General features: G+C 44.6%; 1 protein-coding gene across 3 annotated transcripts in view; it reads right to left on the bottom strand.

Annotated features, from left to right (window-relative positions):
- TEX2 (testis expressed 2) overlaps window positions 1-15693 on the bottom strand; it is an 87773-nt gene that overhangs the window by 41087 nt on the left and 30993 nt on the right. For all 3 annotated transcript variants that reach the window (XM_035103963.2, XM_035103966.2, XM_035103964.2), the window contains exon 2: window positions 1443-3067. In XM_035103963.2, the coding sequence (XP_034959854.2) occupies window positions 1443-3041 (1599 nt within the window). In that variant the 5' untranslated portion in view covers window positions 3042-3067. The remainder of the gene's footprint in view (window positions 1-1442; window positions 3068-15693) is intronic.

Genomic DNA, 15693 nt, shown 5'->3' with positions numbered 1-15693 from the left:
GTGCATGCACACGAAAGCTCATACCAAAATATAAACTTAGTTGGTCTTTAAGGTGCTACTGAAGGAATTTTTTTATTTTGCTTCGACTCAGACCAACACGGCTACCTACCTGTAACCTCACAATTTAATTACCATTTTACACATAAATGTATAAATGGACTGGAGTACCATACCTTGGATCTCGAACGCCTTGGTGCTCAGGAGTTTTGGCTCCCGAACACCGCAAACCTGGAAGTGAGCTTTCCGGTTTGTGAACATTCTTTGGAACCTGAACATTCGACGGGCCTTCCATGGCTTCTGATTGGCTGCAGGAGCTTCCTGCAGCCAATCGGAAACCACGCTTTGGTTTCTGAACATTTTGGAAGTCAAATGGACTTCCAGAACGGATTCCATTTGACTTCCAAGGTACGACTGTACTTCACTTTAAATAGGCACCATCTTTTCTTTCAGCCTCTTAAGACTGTTTCCTGTCTTTTCCACTTGGGCCCTTCCTATAGCCTTTTGAGAACAAAGCCTGGGCTGGCAGTGCTCCTGCTAATTCTTCCAACCACTTTTCCACATCCCAAGGGCTTTTGAAGAGGACACTGGATACAGTAAACTGAGCCCTCGAGGCAAGATGCTGAAAATGCACTCCACTCCAGTTTGGCCCTACCTTGCCCCATGAAAAAAGGGGGCACAGGAAGGCTTCAGCTCCCTTTCCTGCTCTGGATTCTATAGGAATTCAACATGAATCACATTCTAACAAGTGGGTTTCACTGCCATCATGCATATTAGGAGCCTCATAAGCTGCAGAGCGTGTATGAAAGCCACTATTGCCCAAGCGAACAGCGAAGCCAAGTTTACACTGCCAGAACAATTGGCTCTCAGACGCATGTTCCTGTTGTGCTCCAAATGAATTATATAACTCTGTAACAATTTAGGCTCCCAATTCAGGCTCCCATGGCCTGATCTGTGTGGCCAGAGACACACAGGGCAGCAGCCATTAGACCACCCTATTAATCTTCCAGTTACACAGCCATCCCATGGTAAACATATACAAATTGCACTAGAAAAGAACTATTACATCCTGCATCACTTCCAAGAACCACATTAATCCCCACACCCCTCAGTATGGCTTGAAGTAAATTTGTTATGATACAGCATGGGTAGCCAAACTAAGGCCCAGGAGCTGGATCCGGCCCAATCGCCTTCTCAACCTGGCCCGCGGACGGTCCGGGAATCAGCGTGTTTTTACATGAGTAGAATGTGTCCTTTTATTTAAAATGCATCTCTGGGTTATTTGTGGGGCATAGGAATTCGTTCATTCCCCCCCCCCCCAATATATATAGCCCGGCCCCCCACAAGGTCTGAGGGACAGTGGACCGGCCCCCAGCTGAAAAACTTTGCTGACCCCTGTGATACAGGATCAAGTGCATCTCTAAAAGTTAGAAGCAGTTGCTCACCTTCAATATCTCAGGTTCCTGGATGTCCAGAGGCTGCATATTCAATTGCTTGTTCCAATACCTATGTGGCCTGTTACCTCCAGAACTTGGTGTAAAAAGCCAAATGACACAGATAGCAATCATAAATCCCACGGCAACTCCCAAAAAGAGTCCGCTGAAGTAACTGGGAAGAGGGAGAATAAGGTAGGCATAGATCAACATTGTGAGAAAGTACAATGTTTTCATGGGAAGTTTAGGCTGTCGCACATGTAGTTCAGGGCCACCTTCACCTCTGAAAGGTGAGACAGATGTTTCCTCAGGCCTCCCCGTCGCCTTCAGGGAGCTTTCGAAAGGTTTCTCAGGTTTACCCTCATCCTCTATCAAACAGAAGTCTTCGGAATACAGTTCACAGAACTCCTCGTCCTCTTTGCTCGCCAGAGCAGACAGAGAACATCTTTCAAGTACCAGTGAAGTCTTCAAACTGGGGTCCTTTGTGCTTAACAATGGGGAGCTTCTTCTGTCGGCCTCTTTTGCAGGCTCCTCCACTGCGTTCTGCGACTGCTTAGCACTCTTACATATACTGGAGTCGCTGCCGTAGAAGTCCCCTTCGGAATCGCATTCCTCCTCCTTAATGCTATAGTTGTTATTGCTTTCCAGATGGCCATTCATGCTGGAGAGATTGGACAGTTCTGAAGCACTTGAAGATAAGGCTTTGGGCCTGTGGCTACTACTCTCGTCACCCATGATTTTGCTGAGGAGCTGAAAAGGCTCGTAGATCACCTCCGAGAAGCGTCTCTTTGTGTCCTCGATTTTGGCCTCCATTTCGGGCACTTTAAAAAAAGAACGAGTATCCGACGGAGACGTCAAGGGGGACGAGGGAGCAGTTTTGGAGTCGCCACCTGTACTCCGAGGATGGGTGAACTGCTTGAACAGGTGCAAGTTGAGTTTGGAGTCCGGCGGTTTGTAGGAAACCGCTTCGGGCTCCTGCTTAGAAGTGTCTGTGGAGAGAGACTTCACCAGGGTTTTCATTAACTGCCTGTGCCTCGTGGGTGGAGTGGCCTCTTTTGGTTCGATGTCTGTCGAGAGGGACTTAACTAAACTCATGAAAGGCTTTGAGCCGGCAACAGCGGATGGCATGTTGGTCTTGGAAGGGGAGGGCAATGGAGATGGCGACAGGCTGGTTTTCAGTTCTGAAGGCAACGCCACCCCCGATGAGATGGCGGCATGACTCAAATGCAAGGAGGGCGAAAGAGCTGGTGGCACCACACTGAATACTTGGGTTTCTAAGGGCTTTGCAGTTGGCGAGACGGTGGGGGACGAGACGAGTGGAGGTGCAGCCACATTAAGCGAGGTAGTGGGACCTGAAAAGTCATGGTCACCGTGATCAAAGCACAGGTCTTCCTTAGCTTCAAGTGCAGTTACAATGCTTTGGTTATCCAGTGCCTCGGAGGGGGACTCCATGAACTCTTCTTCCTCCTCCTCTTCCTCCTTCCCAAACGCCGAGAAATGAATGGTGATGGTTTCTCGGGAAACAGACCGCTGAACCTGCACTTTGGGCGCGGGCTGCTTTGAAGACATCTCACCGGTTTTCTCTGCATGGCTACTGTTCAGACTTGTCATTGCAGGTCCCAGAGATGCAACAGGGTCTGTGAAGAGGAAGCCAAATGCAGATCAGGTAGATGAAGATCACAGTTGTAATTAACAAGCTTTTGAATACCACACATGAAAACAAGTTTATTGGCCAAGGGATGGGTGCAAGTTATCATCGCTCACACTTCAGCATATACTTTTTTAGGGGGGGGGGAATCATACCATAAAACCAAAATATGGTTAAGTGGAGAAAAAGCGGTAAATTGTTTACTACCAAGAACTGAGGCCGATTCTCCTAGCCTTTGGGGACCAGTCTGAATGTTTTATTGCTACTGCTGGGAATGGGGTAGGAATGGGAAGAGGGGAGGAGAGAGAAAAAGAACACACCAAACCATAGGTACCATAGGTAACCATGACACAGAAGCAGGATGCTAAAATGCACAGTCTCAAGGAGCATGTCTGATTGAGCCAACTTTGAAGGGGTATTTCTCCCAAAGTAAAATTCCATGTGTTGATCTTTATGTATGAATCATTACCTGTGCACATGCAATGCAAAGGGATGGAAAGGGGGGTGGGGTTAGGCCAAGTTTTAAGAACTGGTCTGTACTTTTACAGGGATACTAAAAGAGTCACTTGGTGTCACTTCAACACAAGCAAAAAAAATTCTACCCGCTTCCAATCAGCACATTGTAAGCAATGACAGAATTGTGTGAGATGATGGATATAGCATTGTTATTTGCCTCTTCAACTGATTTGTCAAATTACAGCCAGTCAAGGTAATTACTGTGATGGTAAAGTACACTCCAGTGATTATAATGGCAAGCAATTAAGATTATTGATGGACAGGATAGGATTTCATAAATCAAAGACGCTCAGTCCTTTTGATTGCATATTAATCTCTTAAAGAACTAACCATATACAGACACATGCTGCATTTGTAGACACACAGCTAAGACCACAATGCAAGGAAATTATAAACACACACACACACACACACACACACACACACACCACTTGTCAGAGCCCCAGTACATAGCAGAAGAGAGTGCTTTGCATTCCAAGATAATTGATCATCTTAGGATGTTTATCACCTTTAATAAAGTGAACCTCAAAATCACATTGCAGAACTGAACACTTTTCAGTCCATAAGTGTTTCTGTGCCACCCACACAGCACTAGTACCAGAAACTCTAATTTCCAGTTCAAAACAGCCCGCTAATAGAGCAAGGCGTGGGGAAGAGGCTTGTATTGCTGGAAATGATTGTGCTAGAACATGCTTTAGCTCAGAGAACAAAAATTGTGCTTATTTAGAATGATCGACTATTAACGAGGAGGTGCGTTAAAAGCCTGCTCCATGGGCTCTAAATTGCAGTCATTTAGTCGTGCATTAACCATGGACCGTTGCGTACTGAACTTAAATCTAACTATGCTTTAGACTGAGGCCATGTGTATGACAGAACACCAAGACCCCAAACTGGAACTGGCTCCAGAGGCCCAGCACAGAATCGCCACAGCCTGAATCGTAAAACAGGGAGACTCTTTGTCTTCACTGTTGTGCAATTAAGTGGATGCAGATTTATATTTTCACAGGCTGGCTGAGAATTCAGGTTTCTTTTGAGAATCTATAAGCCATTTTCAGAAGCAGCCAAAAACGTAACAAAATTTTGGTTTGGGGAAATGGGTGGTTGGTGGGGAGATGAGCAAAGTAGAGACTGCCTCAATTGTCAAGACAACAGGTTTGTCACCTTAGTAACTAATTATTATTTTTTACCGACGGGAGCTGTGAAAGGTGCCATAATCAAACTGTCAAGCAGAACTCATCAAGTGTAACATCAATCTGAAAAGCACTTTTATGGGAGGGAGGGAGGGAGGGAGGGAGGGAGGGAGGGAGGGAGGGAGGGAGGGAGGGAGGGAGGGAGGGAGAGTCCACATGGAACATTCTCTCCTTTTTTACAACATAATGGCAAAAGAACCAAACCTTTATCATTCTGAAATACTGTATAGCAATTTTGCATACTCCACAACTTCATATAATTAACAAATCTGTACAAATTAGGTAATCTAAAAGAGGCACATTGGCACTGGGAGAACTATTATGGGACTAATGCCTATTTTCTTTAAATCTCTTGAAGAGATCTAATTATTTGAAATGCTGGTGCTTTTTTAAAAGAGAGTATCTACTTTTAAAATGTTGTTGTTGTTGTTAAAATTTATAGACCGCTGTATACCCAGAGGTCTCAGGGCAGTTCAAAATCAAAACAAAACCCCACAAAATACATTATCAAAATAAAAACAGCAACCCAGTAACCCTCTCCCAAAAGCCAACATTTTAAAAGGGCATAGGATGTCAATCAGGTCAATCAAGCCCTGGTTAAAAAGGAACGTTTTTGCCTGGCACCTAAAGGTGTATAATGAAGGCGCCAGGCGAACTTCCCTGGGGAGAGCATGCCACAGACAGGGGGCCACCGCAGAGAAGGCCCGTTCTTGTGTTGCCACCCTCTGGACCTCACATGGGTGAGGCACACGAAGAAGCGCCTCAGAAGATGATCTCAGGGTCCAGGTAGGTTCATAAGGAAAGAGGCGGGCCTTGAGATATTGTGGTCTTGAGCCATTTAAGGCTTTATAGGTCAAAACCAGCACTTTGAACTGGGCCCGGAAACTAATTGGTAGCTAGTGCAGTCGGTCCAGGATCGGTGCGATATGCTCAAACCGTCTCACTCTGGTGAGTAACCTGTCCGCTGAATTCTGCACCAGCTGAGGTTTCCGAACCATCTTCAGAGGCAGCCCTACATATAATGCATTGCAGTAATCTAACCTTGAGGTTACCAGAGCACAGGCAGCAGCAGTTAGGCTATCCCTGTTCAGATAAGGGGCATAGCTAGGCCACCAGCCGAGGCTGATGGAAGGCACTCTGGGCCACTGAGGCCACCTGAGCCTCGAGCAGCAGCAAAGGAGTACCCCCAAGCTACGAACCTGCTCTTTCAGAGGAAGTGTAACCCCATCAAGAGCAGGCGATCTCCCACACATCCAGTCTAGGGTGTGCCTCACTAACAGTGCCTCCGTGGTCTCATCTGGACTGAGTTTCAGTTTGTTAGCTCTCATCCAGTCAATTACTGAGGCAAGACACTAGTCCAGCACTTCCACTGCCTCACCTGCAGATGTAAAGGAGAAATAGAGCTGCGGGTCATCAGCATACTGCTGACAATGTCCTCCAAACCTACAGATAACTCTACCCAGGGGTTTCATGTAGATGTTAAGCAGTGTAGGGGATAGGATTGAGCCATGCGGAACCCCACACTGGAGCTTAACCCCAAGTAACACCCTCTGGGAGCGATCATCCAAGTAGGACTGGAACCACTCCAAAGCTGTGCCATCTACCCCTAGTTCGGAGAGTCACTCCAGAAGGATACCATGGTTGACGGTATCGAAAGCCGCTGAGAAGTCAAGAAGAATTAACAGGGACATGTTTCCCCCCCCCCTCTCTCTCTCTCACACACACAGTCCTCATACAGGGCGACCAAAATAGTTTCTGTGCCAAAACCTGTGCTAAACCCCGACTGAAATGGATCCAGAAGATCAGTTTCTTCCAAAAGGTCTTCAGAAATCAGAGTAAGCATGTCACTGTACTCTGCCTTCCCCTCAAGTTAAACACAGGATGTAATTATAGCAAGTTAACATTAACTAAAACAAAGAGGACATCCTGGAACGCAGTATGAATGCATCTGACATGTTTAATTGAATATGTTGCATGCACACACAGGGCCAAGTGCTAGGTTGAAAACAGTCGCAGAAGTTCAAGCCAGCTCCAAGATCACACGCCAATTCTTAAAATTGTTTATTTGTAATGCAACAGACCCATTATTCACTACGAATAAAGAATATAAGTATATGTCGGGACATTAGCACATATGCAATGGCTAATCTGCTCAAAGCAATGATAGGAACCAACTTGGATGCATTGCAATCCTAGACTGCAATCCTAGAAAGAGTTGGCTGGGAGGAAGTCCCACGGACCTCCGCAGCGCTTACTTCTGTGTAGGCATGCGTAAGATTCCACTGCAAAGTAGAAAACATCACTGCACATCCCACGATCAATTAGAATTTAAGGAACCCAATGCAACTGAGCAGCTAGAGAAGTCAAGCCATCAGGTACAATGCTGGAACTCTTGAATACACAACTAATAATTGTGGGAGTCATTTTCCCCAATTAATATTAAAGAGAGGGCCCCACCTTTGATGGAAGTTCACGCTAGCAAGACAACATTTTACGACACGGCGTGCTGCCCTAATTAACTCAAAAACTCTAATCTACATCTACAGCTGTTGAGTTCAACCTTAAATCAAGATATTCTCCATTCACATGCCAGTTGGCTGAGATTTCACATACATTCATCAATGCAACAGCAACTCTTTTTTTTTTGGTCCTTCCTCCCACCTTTCAGAATGACAAGCAACAGAACATTCTGCCCCTCCTCTGCTAAATATATCACTTTGCCTGATTTCTGAGTGCATTGAGGGTGCCCATGCATGATCTGATTGCACGATCTCAAAAGCATATGCTGCGCAAACTGAGATGACAGCAATGTATTTCGCCCCGGAAAGTTTATAGGAGCGGGAAGGGGGGGAATGGGGTTAGAATGCTTGCTGTGCCAGCTGCTTCCCTTTTCTCAGTCGTCCCTCAATTTCAGCACACAGTACCTTAAATCTGTCATCCCAATCATTTTACCAACAATTGAGTTTAGAACAATTGAAGGCTGGGTGCATGGGGACAGCATGTGGCTCGGGGAGACACACAAGCTGCCTGCAAAGCAGTTCCACTCAATCCAACAGCCATATAATGCAGTTTGCAGCCCAAGCAGAAAATCCAGCGCCAAAGTGTGCAGCTTTGCAACCCGGGGCAGGCAGTTTCACAATGGAGCTCACTCGAGGAGGAGGAGATTTGATCCTGCTCCTTAACAAAGGAAGACTCGCACAGATCAATTGATCCATGCCAGCTTCTAGACCATGGATAGGCAAACTTAGGCCCAGGGGCCGAATCCGGCCCGATCACCTTCTAAATCCGGCCCATGGATGGTCCGGGAATCAGCATGTTTTTACATGAGTAGAATGTGTGCTTTTATTTAAAATGCATCTCTGGGTTATTTGTGGGGCATAGGAATTTGTTTATCCCCCCCCAAAAAAATATAGCCCAGCCCCCCACAAGGTCTGAGGGACAGTGGACCGGTCCCCTGCTGAAAAGGTTTCCTGACCCCTGTTCTAGACTGACAGAATTTGGGGAGAGAAAAACCCCACCACCCAGCTTTACAGCCCTCTTTTGACAGAAAGGAGAGGTACACTGTAAGGTTTTGATTTGTTCCGCCTTGATTGCAACTACCAGTGTACATTCACACAAGCAGAACCTGTTACTCACCGTCACAACTTGGGACCAGTTTACCCTATGAGATAGCCTTACCCAAAATGTGCCCACCCAGCCGCTTTGATCGGTGGACTTTGAAACTGCTAAGGGTCCCACAGAATGCCCATTTCGCATTTGTGAGAACTTGATCGTTCAAGTGTGGAACTTTGGAACTCCCTGCCTATTGAGACCGAGCAGGCGCCTACCCTGTTTTTATTTCGTCGTCTGCTAAAGACATTCTCTTTTAGGCAAGCTTACCCAGATGCTTAGAAATCCAAGGTAATTTAAACCTGTTTTAGCATTTCAACTTTTGTTATGTTTTAAAGTACAGTTGCGAATTTCTTCGATTTTATTTTGTTATTTTGAATTGAAAATCAGCTCAGCTGACTCCACCATCACCAATTAGTGTTGCAATATTTTATTGTCCAAACAGCCATTGTTATTTATAGTACCTATTAAAAAATGGAAGGACAGGCTAGGCAAGTACTGTAAATCAGGACTTGGAAGTTTGACCAGAGAATCACTGCTGAAGACTTTGTTAGAAAAAGAAAAGTGGCAACTATGATTGATTGAGAGATAGACTATATATTTTGAAAAGTTGTCAATTCTCTGTGCATTTGGAGATGTCTTAAGACATTGTAGCCACATTCCTGAGATCAAGCAGCAGGTTTTCATCTATGGCTGGTTATAAGAGGACACAATTTTGAATCAAGATGGCAAACTAAACCTTTCAAAACTGCACTTAGTTTTTCATTCCTTAGAATTCCCAAGCAATGCCGAATTCAAGGCTGCTAGTAAAAGGGTACTGTATTTACAAAACACAATTGAGTATACACAACCGAGCACTATAAATACTGAGCATGATAAAGCCTCTTTCAAATGTGACCAATTTTGATCCACTTGTGGAACCAAAATGAGCGCTGCAACAATAACACATTTTGTACTATTCTTCAGCACTTTAGTTCCCCAACAACCACTTAGATAGTCTTAAGTATTTGAGAATTCAAACTATTTCAGTCCTTGGATTTCTGCCCCATCGTTTTTTAAATTCATACAATATTTTAATTAGCACAAAGTCTACTGTCTAGACACATCCTTTGCACCACATCTTTCCAAAAGTATACTATGGTTGTTGTTTTGTTAACAGTTTAACATGGTTTCACTTATTACTTGCTAATATAGTGTTAATTACCTGATAATAAATGAATTTCCCATTAATATACTAAATAGAAAAAATATTGATGCATACTGAATTAGTGAAATTCAGCAAAAAAATTATTATTACTGTTATTATTGTTGTTATTATTAGTAGTAGTATTAGGGGGACGACAGAGGATGAGATGGTTGGACCGTGTTCTCGAAGCTACCAACGTGAGTCTGACCAAACTGCAGGAGGCAGTGGAAGACAGGAGTGCCTGGCATGCTCTGGTCCATGGGGTCACGAAGAGTCGGACACGACTATAAACACTAAACAACGATTAGTAGTATTATACATTGCCCTTCTTCAAAAGATCTCAAGGCAGTTCACAAGATAAAATCTACAAATGTGCATGACAGTAGCACCTCTGTAAAACATCACTGCTGCAATACAAATAATTGAGATTGTGGGATCAATTCTGTACACAGAAGAATTCCTTGCCAATAGAACATTTAGTGGACCATCTTTGGGCTTACACAAAGAAATGTGGAAGCATTCCTAATTCAAAAGAAAACATTTTAGAGAACACATTGTGCTACTGGGAAATAATTGCTGGTTTCATAGTTTTACAACCTAAATAGTCAGCTTGTGGTTCTGCTAGTCAAATGAAGACTTACCATATCTATTTAGCTGGGGTGGGGGAGATACAACTAAAACACCAAGTCTTCTTACAGATAATTTTCCATAAGCGTTTTTTTGGGGTTTTTTTTTAAGAATCACGAATTGCTGCAGAAATGTGGAAAACTGAATTTAAGCTGCAGAAAACAGAATATCATACTTGCGCTATAGGTTAACAATTTACCATACGAGCTTTTCTTTCATTGTTGTTTGTTTGTTTAATGTCCCACCTTGTTCTTCCATAGGCGCTCAAGCATCTTCTCCCTCTCCTCAGTTAAATCCCTACAACAACCCTATGAGGTAGATTAGACTGAGATGTAGTGAGGGGTCCAAGGTCACCCAATGAACTTCATGGCCGAGAAGAGATTCAAACCCTGGTCTCCTAGGTACTAGTCCAACACTCTAACCACAACATCACACTGGGATCACTATTCTGGTCTGTACTCTTACTAATTATGCCAGAATTAATCACTCAGCTTCTGAAGTTGATGGCAAATCCAAGACACCTACAATCCTGTTTAGAGAAAGGTTCTCTGCAAGCCATCTGGCTCAGAACCTTATCACAACCCTTTCGAGGGAAGCAGTGGACCCATTAATTCTTGTCCCCACCAACCCAGATGTCGGCTTCCCTTACTTACATTCATCCCCTGCTATATATCCACAGCTCTTCATATCCTTCAGCTGCAAAACTCCTTCAAGCACCTTGGTGAGTTGTTTGTTCAATGCCTGGCACAAATTCCACTGAGTCCACAACTTGGACCACTAATCTGTCTGTTTGATCTGCTTTCCTTCATAACTCCTTAAAAAACAAAGCAAAGCAATTCACTGCCCGGGCAAAAATACAACTTTAGCAGCAAGGCTTTTGTGTGTGAAGGCTTCTGTGTCCTTCCAGAGGCTGCCCTGCAAAGTTACTGAGATCTCTCTCTCCCCCCCTATTTCCAGATTATTTTTGCTCGTATATTGGCTCCCTGGTTCTCCACTCCTCTGTGCCCAGCTAACAAGAGAAAGAAAACAAACTGCCACTCTCAAGCTTTAAAAGGAACTTTCACAGCACCAACATTCTCTTCCCCACCTTTCTTTTTAAAGAAATATCACCTTAAAAATCAATACAGTGCTCCAAAGGGACAGGAATGTGGTTGAATTTCAGCGTAAGTTACTTCAGGTTCTCATTCTCAAAACCCATGTAGAGAGATCAGGGGTGTGGGTGTGTGGTCGATACTGCCCTAAGAATCCATCCTTTACAAATCTGCTATTTGGAACAGCTATTCAGTGATCAAAACTCCCATTGTTCTAGGCGCATTTAGCGACAGGGAATTTCATTAGTGTGAGCCATTTCTGAGCTCTGGGCGCAGTATTGCATCTAAGATTTTCAGATTAAAACTGCAGAGTGGAAGGAAAGGAGGACCTTTTTCTGCCTCCCTGCTTCCAGCTAAGACTAAGGAAGAGACCCTCTTCAGAATGTTAGGGGGGTGGACAGGGGAAGGAATAGACCATGTGAAAAATGAACATGAATTTTAGCTACAGTTCATTCGTTTTCAGCTTTGTATTGTTATAAAAAACCGTGCCGAGACAGTCCATTGTTGTGCCCATAACTTAGGTCTAAGGTGCCATTGGCTCCTAGCTTTCCTATCTGTTTCTAACACTGCTGCCATTGTTACACGACGAATTGCTTTGCGCTGTATTCTCTGTTTTATTGAATTTGTATGTAACCATTTCACTGCATTTTTAATTAAAATTTATTTTTTAAAAAAACACCCAAAAGCAATATGCCACTGAAGGCAAAAGTCCTAATAATATCTGACTACTCGGAGGGACGCGGGTGGTGCTATGGTCTAAACCACTGAGCCTAGGGCTTGCCGATCGGAAGGTCAGCGGTTCCAATCCCTGCGACGGGGTGAGCTCCCATTGCTCGGTCCCAGCTCCTGCCAACCTAGCAGTTTGAAAGCACGTCAAAGTGCAAGTAGATAAATAGGTACCGCTCCGGCGGGAAGGTAAACAGCGTTTCCGTGTGCTGCTCTGGTTTCGCCAGAAGTGGCTTAGTCATGCTGGCCACATGACCCGGAAAAACTGTCTGCAGACAAACGTCGGCTCCCTCAGCCAGTAAAGCGAGATGAGCGCCGCAACCCCAGAGTCATTTGTGACTGCACTTAACTGTCAGGGGTCCTTTTTTACTCACGAGAGACAAGAGGTCGAGGGTTTTTGGGTTAGGGAGTGAAGTTGCAGCAACATCTTCGGACCACTATAGATTGCCAAAGAGATAACACTTCAAAAAGAACATAGGGCTAGCATCGGGGTTGACATGTTTTGGCTCTGCGGGCAAGGCCCCAACTCCCTGGGTCCATTACTGACCCTGACCCACCATGAAGCAGCAGCTGCAGCCATCTGCCCTTTCCTCCAAGTGACAATGTACAGTGGTACCTCGGTTTAAGTACAGTCCGGTTGAAGAATGATTCGGTTTACAAACTCCGCAAAACCAGAAATAGTGTCTCGGTTTGAGAACTCTACCTCGGTCTAAGAACGGAATCCGAATGGTGGAAGGGCATCGGCGGCGGGAGGCCTCATTAGGGAAAGCACGCCTCGGTTTAAGAATGGTTTTGGTTTAAGAACGGACTTCCGGAACGAATTAAGTTCGTAAACCGAGGTATCACTGTAATTGGGTTCACTTAGAGGAACTGGGTATCCCTTCCCAACAGCCTCTGTCCTCATGGGGAAGGCTTTCCCATCTTCCCCAGAAATAAGGCAAGTTGTACAACTCTGGGCCGTGGCATAGGCTTCTGGTTACTGATAATAACTGTTTGCCCATCTGATAGTAACAATTGGGAAGCACCCAGAGGGCATTTTTGGGTCAGGGACACGCAAGACCTGAAGCCACCGTTGGATAAATGCATTTTGAAAAAGGATGAGCTACCGTCTCCTCCGTGTGACATACGACATATGGCCTACAAGTCACCCTATTGCAACACAGACGCAGTGTGAAGTTGAATGCTGCTCAAGAGGGTGGAGGAGGACCAGTCACCAGCAGAATGACTCAGCTTCAGCAGGTTTGCAAGCCTTTAATACTTAGGCCTTCTTATGATTCATTTGTGTTAAATCAGTCACAAGCATAAGCGCCACTCTTAGTGAGCTGTGTTTTGCAAGCCCGTATGCTTTGTTGTTTTTTAAATTAAAAGTCAGCTGCTGGAAGCTGGCAAGGCTTCAACAAGAACACTTCTACTCAAGGAACACTCTACCCCACACAAGCCGAGTACAGATCAGCATAGAAGTGGGGGAAATTCCCAGGGCCAAAGAATCCAACCGCAAGTGATTTCGCAAGCGTCATGTCACAATCACTCTGTAAGGTAGGCTGGACAGGGAAATGCGATTTGGCCGGACTGGTGCACAACCAACCACAACCTTGCAACAATATGCTAAGCACCGGTTTTCTCTGCAGGTTCCCTCTGCAATGATAATAATAGACACCTTCATCACTTCCTCAAATGAGCACACCTATTCCCCCCCTACCCCCTTCATCCAGGGGGCCACAAAGCAGAGTATGAAGGGCCGCTGAGATAGGCTGCAGTACCAACAGGCAGTCCCTTCCAGAGCCAGATGAACCAACAGCCCTGTACTGTTTGCTTCACAAGGATCCTTTGATGACTTGCTTTGAAAATACGTTTACTTTCTCTTCTAAGGGATCGCGACAAAGGACCTACGAGAACAACACGCGCCTTGCTCAATGACAAAGGCGGCAGCTGCAGTAGCTGTGACCTCCTCGAGACAGACCAAATGCAAGGACCCGGTTGGCTTTATTACCGTATATGTCAGGGAAACATTATGTTTGCCTATTCCTCACATGCTGTAGTTGTTATTGTTGTTTTTAAAAAATGATCTAGGCAACAAGTTGATGCCTACATGTTAGTCTGCTGTTATTGTCGTCATCCTCATCAATGCACCCACTTCAGCAAGAGAACAAACACATTCTCAAATCCTAGGAGGAGGAGAACAAATATCTTGCTTTAAGGCCCTGAAAGGATGGCTAGGTACCAACAGTTTTCCCTTTGTTTGTTTGTTTGTTTGTTTGTTTCAATTGTTTTTATTAAATATTTTCTTGGGTTACAAAAGTACATACATTCCCTCTCTTTTCAGCTCATCAAGTCCTTTTTACAGATCAGTTATATCCTTCATTATTTGAGGGAAGAGAGGGGACTGGGAGAAGGGAAAGGAAATAGATGGGAAGCACAACATTCAGATTCTGTTAAGGTCAATTTGAATTCTGATTCTGTCTTCTGCAGCATTAGCCAACCCTCCCAGTTTAGTGTCATCTGCAAATTCGATGAGCATCCCCTCAATTCCCTCATCCAAGGCTTAAACAACATAAAGACTTAAACAACAACAGGCCCAGGACAGAACCCTGCTGCAAATGACCTCACAAGCAAAAAGCAAAAAGGGGCTTTGCACAACTACTTGAAGCAGAATGTTGCATTACTTTTCCCTGCAGGCCAGCTTTCAAAATAGCAACAACTTTTGCGAGTCAAACCCTCACTTCATGCAGTGATGACTCTTTCGGCATGAAGCAGAGCTCAGATAGGGGCACACATTTTCCGCGGGAATCTGGCCATGACTCAGCACAAAGAAGTGAGGAAGCGAGGTATTTGGACACGGTCAACAAAATTAGGTATCTTGAGCAAGATGTGCTATCGAGAGAGCGCTGACTATGTGAAGGAAGAAAAAAAGGAGAGTGAAAGGGAAATTCTCCTTGCCAAAACATGTCAGTCACCGGGGGGGGGGGGGATCTTTGACATTTGTTCTCAACGTCATAAATGTCTATGCTAGTTTGCAAACATTTCCAAGGGGCACATGTGCCGTGTTTTCTTGCAGAGAATCTTGTGGCACCTTAAAGGCTTGCCAATTGTTCTGCTTGCTGTAACCCTCCAAATGTTGCTAGACTGCCAACTCCCATAATATGCGACCATTCGCCATGCCGACTGGAGCAAATGTCTGGCGGTAGTCTGACAACCTTTGCCTTGAGATATCTGGATTTCTCTCTCACACACACTCACATTCCCTACAAGCTTGCTGGTATCAGAAATGCAAAGTCATTTCTGCAACATTAATTTCAAATTGATTTTCTCCCATACGTGCTAGGCTAAATTAGTTATTAGTGTGTTCATTCTGCTCTATTTTTTTTTAAAAAAAACCATAGTAGAGGTGTATAAATGTTAACAACCCATTCTTCAGTTTGGTTATAATTCTTAACTACGTACAAACTCAAAATTTACTATGTAGCAGTGTTACCTTCAGAAGCCAAAGAATTCAAGTGTTCTGCCCTCCTCTCTTTGTCTCTTATGTGGCCTTGAAGAGATCAGAAGATTCCCCTTCTGTTTTCAAATAACTGTGGTTACTCTTTATGTTGGATCCCAACCAAACTATGGTTTGGAGTGGAGTCGTCAAACTATGGTTTAGGGTAGGGGTGGGACAACCTGCAACACAGGG

This window comes from Zootoca vivipara, chromosome 2 (assembly GCF_963506605.1).
Source record: "Zootoca vivipara chromosome 2, rZooViv1.1, whole genome shotgun sequence".
NCBI lineage: Eukaryota > Metazoa > Chordata > Lepidosauria > Squamata > Lacertidae > Zootoca > Zootoca vivipara.
Note: the sequence above shows the minus strand (reverse complement) of the source record. Positions and strands in the feature narration are given on the sequence as shown.